Source organism: Hylaeus anthracinus, unplaced genomic scaffold, assembly GCF_026225885.1.
Source record: "Hylaeus anthracinus isolate JK02 unplaced genomic scaffold, UHH_iyHylAnth1.0_haploid 3, whole genome shotgun sequence".
Taxonomy (NCBI): Eukaryota; Metazoa; Arthropoda; class Insecta; order Hymenoptera; family Colletidae; genus Hylaeus; species Hylaeus anthracinus.
In genome coordinates, this window is record NW_026535284.1 from 9,273,702 (window position 1) to 9,288,635 (window position 14,934).

Genomic DNA, 14,934 nt, shown 5'->3' on the forward strand with positions numbered 1-14,934 from the left:
AATTCCTACAACCTCCTTATATTTTTATCGAATGTTACGTCGTTATATGTAAAACTTTTATTATTTTCAGTACACATAAGCGTCCTCGCTGGTGTAACTGTTAACAATGATAAATGAATATCGGTTTAAAAGCTTTAAATTGTTCACTAAATAAGTACACAGCAACGATTTCTCACAATTGCCAAATGTTGCGATCAAAATGTATGTAACAGTATCCATTACTTCCCACAATTGTACATCATTTTCTTTGTTACATATCACAAATTTGATTTTTCTATTACATAATTATCAATCGTGAAACCCACAACTTTGAAATTCCTGTTATTTGTATAATTTATGATGTTAGGAAAACGTAATTGACATCGATACAAATTGGTACACTGGATAGCTAACACGAACGATAACTTCAAGTCGGTCTGGTGTTAACCGCGCGTACAGTTTTTAGTATTCGTTTATCGTTAACTTTCAGCAGTTAAAATCGCCTAATGTTATTAAAATGTAATCTTCCATTGCAAATTGTTACGTATGTACATCTGTCGTCACATTCTAATGCGAATTACAGTTTCTCTCGCGAGGATTTTTAATTTTAACCTCAACTTGTCAATCTCTTTGTGAACGATAAAGCAAGTTGTTCATACTAATGTGAAGTGTGTAATTCATTAACTGTGTGCGCGTGCTAGTCCGTGGAAAAAGAAGCAGGATTTCAGCAATCAGTCAACAGTAGTAAGTGGGTAGAAGAATACAGAGTGAAAAAGACGGAAATAAGTAAAAACAAAACGCGGTGCTACTGATAATTTATGATTTCGTGCAATTCCATTACTTTCGTAGGACTTGACAAGAAAACAACGTAGATCACACTGCAGTCATATTCATAATGGATTTTAAATAAACGCCGACGGTAGAAAGTGTCGTTTAGTGCCAATATCCAAGCATATATACAACCGCATTGGTATTTATGTTGACGTATCGTATTTTATTTAACAGAGGAGAAATAGTATAATATAAAATAAAGATGATATTTATTTTACGACATGGACACATTTATTCATTCTTTTCACAGTACTAATAATAGTAATCAAGTAGTATTTTTGTTTAATAATAACGAAAAAAAGGAAGTTTATTATTACATTTACAAGTTTTAGATTTTTGTTTTATACACATTAATATGTAATTAGAGATTAAATCGTATAATTATTAAATTAGTAAGAGGTTGCAGAACACTGCATTTATTTTTAAGAAATGATTTTCTTACATATGATTCATCAAACTTGTTCCTAGGCTTTGGGAGATTGAAAAAAAAAACAAAGTTATAGTATTTGCTTTAAAACAAATCTTTTTTCATTTGCCCAGTATTCATCATTCTATTATAAAATGTATAATTTATAAAAATCAATAAACTTTCTCTCAAAAGTTTCATGTATATCATCCTTGTTATTATTCCTTCAATAATAGTTGTATAATTTTCAATATTTAAATTATTCAAATAACCTCATATTATTATAAAATTGTATCTATACTCTATAATTATAATTACATATCATATTTAAAAAAGTATCCTTTCTTCTCTGTGTTTTATTAAGTATACGGAAAATTCTTGTATTACGCGATTTCACACAATACGTAATGTATTAACCGTGTTTTACGAGAGTCTCTACTATACTTATCGTTAGCGTAGAGATTGATAACGAAATACAACAGTAAAGTCAAAGTATCATGTCGATTTAAGTGAAAAGAACAATTTTCAAATTTTGGCACGTCACATGATACCAATGCGAATGTAATACCAGACGCGTGCGTACGCGCACATACACGTACTTGAGGTTTCTCATGTGCTGTAGGACTTGTAAAAAAAGATTCACGTGGGGGACCTGTTCAGGATTCGAACTCAGGTTTGGTTTACACCAAGGGCGCTATACGCTGCGCCATCAAGCCCCACTGTTCTCCCTTATTTTTCCGGGTCCTTTCTCTCACTGGATTCGCCTATAGGAGGCGCTCCCAATAATCAGTACGAAGAAGAACGTACGAGTGAAACGATGTTGTAACTAACGGCCAAAATGGAAGAGCAAAGCGTTCACAGTAGTATCAGTGATATAAATAGTGAAGAGGCAGTTAGAAGTGACCGTAAGTTCGACAGTATTGTCATTTTATATGTTTCCCTTAAAATCTAACGTACGATATTAAACGATACGCATCCGTTGGGCATCAGCACAAACTAACCCTACCTCACTCTTTATCAAAACTCATGCGACAATACTAGTGTCTTATATCTGTCACCCATCCTGATCCGTAGATAAATCAAGATATAATATCCTCTACACTCGCCGTACATTTTCGCATTGTTTTCAAGTTTACGCGGGAGGGATGTCAACGGTTTCTTATAAATTTGGCCTTGGCTTATTCTCCAAAATTACGTCAGAAACGAACAATTTATCAAGTTCGAAATATCCTCATAAGCTTTCTCGTAGTATGTTGCATTTTTGTTTCGTGTTTACAGTATCTTTAGCGTTTATTTTCGCGTCTTTTAAAGGTTAATCGTATATATGAATAAAAGAGCGTTATACTTAAAAATACTATTTATTATGCATTATTTAAAAAATATATATATACATATAATTTTATACAATCATATTCTTTATGGTAGTGATATTTTGAATCATTTACCAGCATGATTATTTCAAACAGTTTTAAAAAAATATTATTGTGAACCTTTTTACCATTAATTATTGAGTAATTAGTGTATGAAAGTGGAATGTCACTTGAGATATTTTGTGCCCATGTATATTTGTTTTGGGTTAGTCATTATTTATGAGGGATTTAAAATGGGGAAAGTAGGAGGGACAAGAGGGTTGCTTGGTAGCTATTATTTCAAATGAGATTAGGCATGTAATAATAGGTATTTACTGCAGTCTTTGTCTGTGAATATAAAAGGATTTCCTTTCCTGTAAACTCTAGTGTACTATATTTATGAATTGTTTCTCTAAACTTGTGTCATTCCTTTTATCTGTGACTAGTATTTGAACTTAGTGTGTCATTCCTGTTGTAGATCTTATTTAATGTTTATTTTGTAATTCATTTTTAAACTATACAATATCAATAAGAATTTTTATATGAACATATTGTTAAAGTTAACACTGACTTAAATGAATGATAATTATTGTTTTATAAATGATTAGAATTCCTCAATATCTTTTTATATATTTTATATATATGAAATCATTTATAGTATGAATGAGTGAAATTAAAAAGGATGATTAAAGGTATCATGATCTTATTGCAGATTTATACATTTGTTAGCTTGTCAATAGCATGATTTGTGTTGCAAAACATAGATTATTATTTAATAGTTGTACATTGAAGGAGAATATTAAAAGCTATTATTTATCTTATTATTTTAATTGCAGCTGTGATTATACCACGTAAAAAAAGGATATGCTTAATTGGTGCCGCTTGTGATGATTCTACACTGGGTGCTGCTGCACAGCAGTTTAGTGTACCTGTTCTTAAATCAGAAACAGGTTCAGAATATATAGAAGACACGGCATATTGTACTTACTTTGTACTGAAACAATTCGAGGGACCTGAATACGATGCTCTCCATAAAAGTGCCCATAGGTTTGTCGTAATTAATTTCACATACTTTCTAATTTGTTAAAAAATAATCAAAAGAATCTGACTTTTGGTTGTTTTTATTTAACAAATTTTAGAATATTGGGACCGACGGCGCTTCTGCAATTAGCAGAACGAAAGGACTCATTACCTAGTATTAATAGACCAATGTACACACAAGCTATGGTAGGCACGGTAGTAGTCTTTACTGGATTTAGAAAAAAGGAGGAATTGGTTAGTGTCAAATCATGAATTTATATTAGGTATATTATAAAGTCAATGAGAAAGTAGTTTTATATTGCTAATTTTATCTTCATAGACCAAGTTGATCAACATGATTCATAATATGGGTGGAAGTATTAGGAAAGAAATGGGTGCAAAAGTGACACATCTCATTGCTAATTGTTGCGGTGGAGATAAGTATAGATATGCTGTTACATTTCGGGTTCCTATAATGTCCATGGATTGGGTGACAGCTTTGTGGAATGCCAAAGACGATATTTCCAATTATGGAAATAATGAAGATCTGGTAATAGTCTTATTAATTATAATTATTGTGTAATATAACTTTACCAGATTTCAAGATTTTATGTTTATAATGTCGAAAACATTATTTATGTACAGATCACAACTTATAAACTAAAGCCATTCTTTGGTGCAAAAGTATGTTTCTTTGGATTCCCTGATGAAGAGAAACGTCACATGTGTGAAGTTCTTCAACAACAAGGTGGTGAATCTACAGAAATTGATGATCCAAATTGCACGCATGTGGTAAGTTTATAATAAAATATTTCATGTTTTAATACACATTAATTGTAGTATACAATATTGCCATTATACATGTAAACATCTCATTTACAAGAGGACATTAAATTCTTTAGGTAACAGAAATAGGATGTCGTGAATACAAGAAGTCCAACAATGCATTTGACATGCTACCATATACTAAAAATCCTAATTATATTCCATACCATTACTCAAAAACAAAACCATTTTCCTTTACTTTCTACAATCCATATACTAATACTATTCCTAACATGGAAACAAAAAGTTCCTCATATATTTGCAATACTGATCACATAAATTTGTCAAGAAGATTGAGTACTAAACGTTTCTCGTATTGTTTTTCTTCTTCTCTGCCTCATTATCTTGAATATAAAGAAAATAAATTCAATTACTCAACACCAGATAATATAAGTCAAGATTCGGCAATTTATATGGATGATAATTTATATGATTATTCAAATTTGCCAAATGAATTTTCCAATATGTCTGAATCGTCTATAGCACAAACTGATTCTGGCATTGATATGTCTATGTCAAGATATTTACACAATATAATACAATCAAGTAGTTTAACTGTACCACAACGATCTAACTTTCCTGTAACATCTACTGTGTTAGATATACATTCTATGGATTCATCTTCAGCAGTTTACAATGATAGAAATTCACGAAATAATTCATCTAATGTTTTTTCAAATAAAAATACTAATAATGAAAGTACATGTACTCGATCAGAATTACATAATTTCAAGTCTTCTACACTATGTAAGAAAACAATTATTCAACATACAAACAAACACTGTCCTGATAGTGAAAGCTATATCTTGAAATCTTGCAAAAATGTACAGTGTACGCCAAAGTCTTTTTTCGTCAATCGAAAAATTGCAACTCCTAGACGATGCATAAAATGGCGAAAAGTTAAGTCTTGTATTGCGATTCATAAGATAACTTCCTCAGATAAATTAAAATTTAAAAAAATGCATTCTCATCCTAATTTACTAAAGCGATATGATTCGGAATTCAATGATTCTCTTTTGCACGATTCGCCCACACTGATTACAAAAAATAAAAGTTTTTTAAGTTCATGCAAATTGAATTCGTCCCTTTTATCAAAGCTTAGTCATTTAAATTTCTCTAAATATGTGCTTCCTGCTCCATGCCCTCAAGTTTCAGAAAATCATCCAAGACAGAAATATACTCCTTTACATACTCCTCTTCCTATACCTGCAAAGGTAGCAAAATTATCAAATTCTGACCATGGCTTAAGAAGTACTTTTACAAATGTTTCCTCTAAAATTTATGCTCTGAAAGATGATCATATAAGACAGGAGAAACAGGAGGACGTACCAGTATCTTTGGTATTTTTATTTTAATTTTTTTTCATGGGATTTTATAGGTTGTAGAAATACAGATTAATTGATTGTTTATTTAATTTATGGCTAAATTATTGACCATCAGTCTATAAGAATATTATAAAAAATAAGGTGTGGAATAAATACAAATGTAGAAATAAAGTATCTGTTAATGTCTTTGTAATAAACTGTTATGTCTTCGTACTGTTACCTTTGTGATGTTCCAAACTGTATGTCTACAGAACTGTAGGAGCTAATGTTGGATGTAGAATTAGTATGTCTTGATTATTGTTATTCATAAATATTTGTATTCTACTTTACATAACACATTATATTACTCCAGATTTTTTATGGGATAGTATTATTAGAACTAACAAAACATTGTATCTATTATATGTTTCAGATATAGCTGTCATATTTATCTCAACTATTACAAAAACATTAATAAATTATCTACTTATACATTTTTTTTATTTTAGGTTGTGGATGAATCAAATGTAAATGCATTACCAGATTTAGCTTCAGTAAGGGCTCATATTGTAAAAGCTGAATGGTTTTGGACATCTGTTCAAAATGAGGGTGCAGCTGATGAGAAGGAGTATTTATTTGAAGATGTAAGTTTATTAAGATTATTAGATAAATTTCTTGTTTAATAGTTTTTTTTATGTTTAGTATTTGGAATCTGTTCTGTCACCAACTATATCAGCTAGACGAGATAGTCAACAAACTACAACTCCGAGTACAGCGTCTACAAGACGAAAACGTAAACGTTTAGCAGAAACTTTATCTAGTTTGGTCCAAAATGGTGCAGATTCACCAGCTTTACATAAGAGACGATCCAGTATCAGTGATGCAGGACTTTTGAGTGTTAGCGGAAGTTTCCTTGACTGCACAGCAAGCCCAGATAAACCATTACTTGATGGTAAGTTATTTTGTTCTATGACATGTTTTATATCTTCTTTTTTTTTTTAAACTTGTTATTTTATTTCTTAAGGATTTTCTATAATTGTCAATTGCTATCTCATAACGTTTTAATATCTTTTTAACAATCCCAGTACATCTTCTCTTCCTTGGTGGTTCATTTATTTTGTTCTGTAAAGTTTTATTATTAACATTATCAAACTAACAGTACACGCAATCCAAATTTTCCAACTTAATATTGCTAACGATTAGACAATTTTGATATGAACCATATGAAGGGGAAGATAAAGTACAATTGAATTATTGATAACTATCAGATATTCCAGAAGTGGAAGCTGTTAACACGGATAGCTCTAGAAAAAATTTATCACCGCGACACCAGGTTTTCTTAGAATTAGTACAAACAGAGTCAAATTATGTTGGCATTCTCAGTACAATTATGACAGTAAGTATTCTTTTTTTATGTATATTATAAAGAAATAGGTAGTAAATCAATATATTTCTATTCAATAACGTTACTTATTTTTTTAGCTGTTCAAGTCACCATTGGAAGATCTCATAGATACAAGCGGCGAATTATTAAATGGTACCGAAGCTAAAATTATATTTGGCAATTTTCCACCCATTTATGAAGTTCATAAAAAAATGTTGGAAGAATTGAAATACAGTGCCACACATTGGATGGAGGACATTAGCATAGGTAATATATTTCTGAAGTTTGCACCTGACCTAGTCAAGGCGTATCCGTCGTATGTCAACTTCTTCGAAAATACAAAGGACATGCTCGATCAGTGTGATCAAACCAAACCACGATTTCATGCTTTTCTGAAGGTTTGTCAAACGAAACCTGAATGTGGTCGACAAAGCTTAAAGGAATTACTGATTAAGCCAGTACAAAGGTTACCCAGTATTAGTTTATTATTAAATGGTAAGTGTATTGAACAGTTATTTCATTACGTCAAATAATAATAAAAATAATTAATATTTGTGATATTCCTGTATTTTAGATATCCTTAAACATACGAGTAAAAATAATCCAGATCATAGCGCATTGGAGTTGTCGATTAGCAGTATTAAAGAAGTTATGACGTATATAAACGAGGATAAAAGAAAAACTGAGGGTCAATTAGTTATGTTTGACATTTTTAATGAAATTGACAACTGTCCACCGCATTTAGTTTCTTCACATCGATCATTTATTGGTAAATGTGATGTGATGGAACTTAGTGAGGGTTTAAGCGGGCGTGGTGATCATTTAGTTTTGTTCCTGTTTTCCGATACACTTGAAATATGTAAAAAAAGATCGAAAGCCTTTAACTCATTAAAGAGTCCTAATACAGCAAATGGATTGCACACAACTAAATTAAGTCAAGGAAAACCATATAAACATATCAAGATGTTATCACTGAGTACAATAAAAAAAGTTGTCGATATACGAGAAACTGATGGTAAGTTATATAAGTTATATAAAATAAGTTGTACTATTTTTATTTGTGTTTATATGATAGAGAAATGCTTTAAATTGGTTATTTTTATATTTACAGAATGTCATAAAGTTTTTGCTTTAATGGTAAGAAGTAATCAAGAGTTAAAAGAGAAACTGTTTTCATTTACAATTACCGATGAGGAGGTAAATAAGACAAACTACCTCCGGACTTTGTGCAGGCAAATGGCTAATACAGTATGCAAAGCTGATGCGGTAAGTCACAGTATTTATTTAACGCATGTTAATTTTGTATTTTATTTCAGTATTATTATTATTATCATCATATTAGTAGTATTTTATTGTATAGCTCATAGTAGCTTATATTGCCCATAGCAGTTTTGTTTTGTTTTTATTTTCAGGATACGTTCCTGATAAGTCTTGATTCGCATCAGCTTGAAATTGATACAAGCGACGTAGCATTAGGAACATTAAGCAAAGCATTTAAGTAAGTAGTCCAAGGTTAATTTAATTTAAAATTTTTCTTTGATGTACAGTTTTAGTATTGTAAATAATTACGTTTCTCTCAAAGCTGTAAGTACATTTCTTACATATTCTCTTTCAAATTGAATTATGCATTATTTATCAGAAGTGTAGTGCTTACAGTTGTGAAGAGGAATGTTTTAAAATAACGATTATATTATTTAGAGAAGTTGAAACTCTATTAGGCATTATAAGGACAGATAATTAGTATCTAGTTTTCTGTACTCTTAGAGTTGCTTTAGCTGGATTATTACTACGTTTTACTAAACTGTAGGATCTCTGATACCTAATTTAGAATGTTATAATCAAATTTATATACATATAAGCATTAAATTGAATACACATATCTACGAACAATACGCACAGTTGTGAAAGGAAAAATTATTAGGTGTTCTAAACCGTTTTTCTCCTGTATTGCATGTTAACAAAAAATAATGGGGCGACGACTCGTTTGGTTGCAGGAGCCTATTTCATAATTTTTACCTGGAGTATATGGACCCGTATGTGTTCCTACTCAATAGCATGTGTGAAACCACGTTACATGTCCCACTACCGTCAGTTTTCGCACCAGGCTGATTATCTTTTTTTTATTCGCTTTAATACAATACTTTGTCCCCTGCTTGTTTAGAGTACTCGATTTTATTCTTTGAAGTCGACATACAGAAAGTTAAATTGTTTCGCGAAAACAACTTGACCAGTTCAAGCGTAATATTAATAATATCAGCCTGTTTCAGAATATTAACATTACTTGATTAAAACGTTTAATATATTTTGGATTAAAATATTGGCACATCTTACAAATCCATACAACTAATGTGTTCCAATCACTTCTATTTTTATTTTACAAAACGTACAAAAATTTTAGTAATTTATTAGAAACTCTATACTTTCAAAATTGAGCCCCATTTGCACGTTTACATATTCACAATGTAGATTGGCAGTTGTGGCATAATTGTTTTCTGTAGTTCAGCATGAATAAAATTTGTTGAACTATAATTTGGCTTTTGCATGTACACTAAAATTAACAGTTATGGTATAATATTTACTTGAACTGGTTTAATAAGGTTTGGGGTTTTTCTTTACTTTTATGTTTGCTAATTCCTTCTTTTGGAAAATTTATTTCTCCCTATTTAGTAACATTTCATTCTTAAGATGAATTACTTAATTTCGTATATAGTTAAACAAAATTAAAATTTGGGAGAAGTAAAGTTTTGATACTGCTTTCGCTCTTTCTGTAGAATGTAATTTAAATGAATTTGTAATGAATATTTTTCTTCAGGTTTGCGTCTCGCACAAGGATGAAAGTCGGCAGAGCGTTTAGTTTTAACAAAACCCCAAGCAAATTGAAAAGAGCAATGTCAACGATGATGTCGCCATTCGGATCAACCAATAGCCTTACTCCAGCAAGTCAACAACTTGCACAGATGCGGCTTGCTAGTTGCAACAATATTAACGTTAGTTGACAATTTATTAACGCATGTATTCTACTTTTGCTTCTCTGCTTACACTTTATTTTTTTATTTCTCCTTGGTTACTTTCGTTTCACGACAGGAGATTGTTATCTCTTTAACATCAGTTAAAATCAGTCTTTTGCTTCCTATGAAAATCTCTCTTTAAGTCGTCTTTATTTAACCCTACTTGCAACCGTTATATTAAAATTTCTTTCCATTCTCAGTAGAATCTGCTTATATGCATGGCTCCAAAACTATTCATGCTTGTTATTAATATTATTTTGTCTTGTATATATTTTTACAGTATGACATTATGAATTTGATATTATATTATGGCATATTTAAAAACAATTAAATTAACGTATTCTTTTTTATTTATTCACTTTAAAGCTTCGTGTAAATGCTTCAAAAGATTATTTTATTGTACGTACATTATAATATATTAAACTCTTATGTTCATTTTAATATATTATATACTTTTTTATTTTACGAGTTATATTGATTCATCCATAGTGTATGTTTTTCTTTGCTATGTTTACTCTAACACAAGATTAATTGTAAACCTTGTGTTTATGCTGATGCAATATTAATGGATAAATTTTGATTTCCAACACAGTAAGTATACTATAGCGCGTTATGTTATGGAATATTTATTAAATTATGTAGTATGTATGGAATTATTTATTAACGTTCAATCGAAAATATATTTGAAATAATAATATAACCTTTTAACGTCTTCTCTCGTGAAAGGGAGTAGAGAGGAGTGTTAATAGAGTACTACTTTTCACAGGCAAAATTCATTTTAGGAATGTGACGTCACGCAGTGTTTCGACTGGATCAAAATACTTTGCGTCACAAATTAGATAGAAAAATCTATATTTATCTTGTTAATGAGTGATATCCTTAAACTGGATTCTACAAATGTTGAAAATCTATATTCTTATGAAGTTAACTTTGCTCCTATAGAGGCATTTTGTTTTGACAGATCTTTTTAGTTTATTTTTTGTTTTTATAATGACTTGCAGTATAAAGGTCACATAGGCTGGATCTCTTTGTGTATTTTTCTTATTATTTTTTTTTTTTTTTTGTTAAATATATTTGCAATGAAAAAACCTATATATATAAGCATTTTTGTTTCTTTATTACACCTATGAAATTGCATGTTTTATAAATTATTATTCTTTTTTTATGAATTATATATTTCAGTGTGAGTTAGATGTTACCTTGTGTGTCAAGTTTCTCTTGTTTTATGACTGTTTTTCATTCTCTCAATTGCATCAGGTATTTTCTTTGAGAATTGTGTACATGAATAGGATAAATAGATATTCGTATATCTTTCCAGGAGCTGGGTAATGGTGGTTCAAGCTCGCCATCTAGAGATGATGTTCTAGTAGCACCCATGTCGGTTCAACCGACACGAAAGGCCAAATGCAGTTCCCTCAGTATGGCTTCATTAAGAAGGTTGTAGTTAGTATGTCAGAAACAATGCATTTTTGTTTTTGCTACTATTGCATAACCACATTTGGTCAACATTCTCATCATTAATGTGCCTTGAACTTTTTTCATTTTGAGTTTATTCTTCTTCGGAAACACAACATTTATAAACTCATGTGAGATCCATATACGTAAATATCTTTCATATATTGGTATAAACATACTAATATGCAAATTCGTAAAATCGCTTTATATTGAACGATTATATAGACTGCATTGAAATTTTTATTATATGTACATTTAGAACAATGTAAAGTTACTATTATTAAATAGATTTTAATGTATTGTAGAAGGTTGTTGTTTCGTCAGAAAGATTTGAATGAAGTTTTATCGAAAATTCGTTGTAATTTACGTTATGGATTAAAATACTCGTGTTGGTCAAAGAAAATCTACTCTAACAAATCGTGAAATTTTCAGATACTGCAAGCGCAGTATCACGTTTGCAATTAATTATTTTTGATCATGGATCTAACGTTTTTCGCTGGTGTCGATGTTTGTATGTATATATGTGTTTGTGAAAAAAAATCACCTACATCGTTTTTTATAGTTCATGTATAAGTACCTAATACTATCTTAGAATATCGTAGAAACGAAACTAATAATGGTGCCTATTTAGTGCCTACATAATTAATTAATAGGTCTTTGTAACATCTAATTTAATGTTTAGCTTAACTAATGCATATTTATTAAATTATTGTAGGTATTTTTCCTTTCCATTCTTCTGTGTTGGTAAATTGCAAAATAGTCATATGCTTACTACATTTTCGGATTTAAAAGACCAAAAGACTTACTCATTGTTCATTGTCAATATTTGTCTTGTATAAATTTCTTCACCAACTCAGTTTACAGTATAAATTAGCAAGAAATCACGTGAAACATGAAATTAATAGAAGTGTATTTGGTTTTTGTTTGTGACATAAGAGTTGGTGCAATTGCCTAAGTTCTATATGTTTCCATATTCTTTTTGACTTTACTTTGTTTATCCTTCAGAAATTGTTCAGAGGAAGTCATGCAGGACAAATCCGATCTTTGAAGTACAGGGCATGAATAATGCACAACTATGTCATACCTTGTTTCTTTGGTATCAATGAAAGGCCTATATGGAAAAATAGAGGGGATTGGAAACGTTGGTGGGAAGATGTGTTTTTATAATATAATCAGGCACAAGAAAAATGACGTCTGCAAATTACTATGAAAAAATTACAATTTTCTACTTGCCATGTGCCAACAGAACCACATGTGTTTTATAAAGAAAATGTACATTGCCAGTTATTCTTTAAGAAGCTACAACTATATATGTTAACGATGTACCGTATCTAATACCGTATCGATCGTTAATTTTTATATATAACATTCAGATAGTTCAAACTCTTGTCTCAGGAAGACAGATGGAATTGGATTTACAGCTAGGAAAGGACATTACATTTCCAGTGCTATAATATAACTTTTATAGAAAAAGGAAGTACGAATATTATTATTGTGCCATTTAATTGTATTGTATAAGATACATGTAGAATTTATTAGACTGTCTAGAGAGAACTTGTGCTCTGTTAAAGTGAGAAGATAGAAATGTGTAACGCTAATTCATAAAATTAATATTAACTTTACACTTCTTACTTGAACTTTAATTCGACCGCCGCCGCTGATACTATTACAGTTTTAATTCATGAGTATAAATTGCAGTAATTCACTATGACTTCTTCGTTTTCATTATTTTTTTTTTATTCAGTTTATTTTGTTTTGATTTTAATATATTTCATTTAATATAATATCACTGGAAAATGTAGCTCCGTTAAAAGCAGATATGTATTATAGTGTGTTTATTTCTTTCTTATAACTGTGTAATTGCATTAGAATGAGAATTTTGAAAGGATTGAATGATGATACAGTGAAAGAAAGTAAGATTTTGAACACGTTAATATCGATACCTCTTTTAAATAATGTACTGTGTAATATGAAATAGTTGCAAAAAGCAATAGTTTACCCTTACATTACTGTTACATTTTTTAGGTCTCCAATTATACGCTTATTGTAATTGTAGACTTTATAAAAATTCACGTTAAAATATCCAGTTTGTTGTTTAGATTACAAACTATTCTGTTGTCTACACTTTAAATGGATTATGTTTATATTCTTGGGAAATACGAAATACATTTCATTAATTTGGCGCAGATCTGAAATATTTGTGTAGTCATTATACATTTTTCAATTATATTAATCGTATATGTTATTTGTATCGTAAATCTTAAAATATTCAATTATTAAGTATCGTAAACTATTGTGAGATTCATTACAAATTTCAAAAAGTATATTGGTACAAAATGAAAATCACTATTCTCTGTGGTGTAATCTTTTGGATGTAATAATTGTTTTTTAAGAAACATATTATAATACTATTTCTAGAATTATATTTTATTCATAGTATACAAGAAATTTGTAAATATTCCAGCTCAATGAGCAGTATATTAAATGAACATATCATAAGATTTGGGAGATATTTATTATACTAATAGATAAATGAAAATCAAATTATTGCCTGAAGTATTTTTTTTTTTTTTTTTAATTAATTAATTAGTTAATTAATTATGAGAAATTCTGACAGTTTCTTCTTTTGGTTGGAAATAAAATCTCCCTAAACATGCCAATTTTTCTTTCTCTGAACACCAACCAAAAATGATAATTGAGAATTGATAATTCAGAATTGATTAAAATTTGTATTTCAGAAAAAAAAGCATACTTATCACTTCATGAATATAGAGATAAGAGATACAAAACTATTTTTGCATAAAAACTATTCCAATCAATACATTGAATGAATATTTGATTGATTGATTAATCATACGGAATTAAGAGTGAATATGTTGAATAATTGAAAGCAAATTATTTTGTGAGATGTAAGTGTCAATTATATTTAGTCCTTGTGGATGTAACAATAAATTGTGCTTTTTGCAATCTGTTCTTCTAGTGTTCAGTAGTCAATGTAATTGCTTTTGATGGTCTCAATTAAAAGAGAAGAATCCATCAATAATATTTATGTACATTTGGCACTATGATTCAAATTGAAAGATTGCAAAAAGAAATAAAACAAATTGTTGACTCTTTACAAGGACCAATTACCGAAATTCTTGCCTCTTTAACACTTGCACACAATGCCTATTTAAATGATGTGCCTTTACATAAAAAGAACCATTAAATACAACGATTTTCTCAATGTTTTGGTGTGAGAGAAACGAAAAATCCATGGATGATATTTTTGTAACTCTTCATTTAGCACTCGAAGTGCGTGCTTGCGCGTAATTACGAATGCTCTGGTAGCACTTCGTACTTCGAGTATTAACTTATGTTAGACTCTTAAGGT

General features: G+C 29.9%; 1 protein-coding gene across 10 annotated transcripts; it reads left to right on the top strand.

Moving 5' to 3' along the window:
* The first annotated feature begins 31 nt into the window (after positions 1-31).
* Positions 32-13,749, top strand: LOC128894175 (protein ECT2). 10 transcript variants are annotated; one of them, XM_054155694.1, is made up of 19 exons: positions 32-727; positions 829-898; positions 1,839-2,121; positions 3,402-3,612; positions 3,705-3,840; positions 3,926-4,135; positions 4,231-4,377; positions 4,488-5,750; positions 6,224-6,358; positions 6,417-6,666; positions 6,983-7,110; positions 7,197-7,593; positions 7,673-8,113; positions 8,210-8,364; positions 8,511-8,596; positions 9,093-9,185; positions 9,911-10,085; positions 11,425-11,543; positions 12,567-13,749. In XM_054155694.1, the coding sequence occupies exons 3-19, from the start codon at positions 2,055-2,057 to the stop codon at positions 12,607-12,609; spliced, it is 4,056 nt and encodes a 1,351-aa protein (XP_054011669.1). In that variant the 5' UTR covers positions 32-727; positions 829-898; positions 1,839-2,054; the 3' UTR covers positions 12,610-13,749. The 10 variants fall into 10 exon arrangements, 9 of the variants coding, with proteins under 9 accessions (XP_054011669.1, XP_054011670.1, XP_054011671.1 ...); XM_054155695.1 differs by having other exon boundaries at positions 32-723; XM_054155696.1 differs by lacking the exon at positions 829-898.
* The last annotated feature ends 1,185 nt before the right edge of the window (positions 13,750-14,934 follow it).

What these genes read in the sequence shown, in the direction of transcription:
- LOC128894175 (XM_054155694.1), top strand. Translation starts at nt 2,055, where the DNA reads ATGGAAGAGCAAAGCGTTCACAGTAGTATCAGTGATATAAATAGTGAA. An exon ending in TTCTCAGTACAATTATGACA is followed by an intron (nt 7,111 to 7,196) that starts GTAAGTATTCTT and finishes TTATTTTTTTAG; the next exon opens with CTGTTCAAGTCACCATTGGA. An exon ending in ACATTAAGCAAAGCATTTAA is followed by an intron (nt 8,597 to 9,092) that starts GTAAGTAGTCCA and finishes GTTTGGTTGCAG; the next exon opens with GAGCCTATTTCATAATTTTT.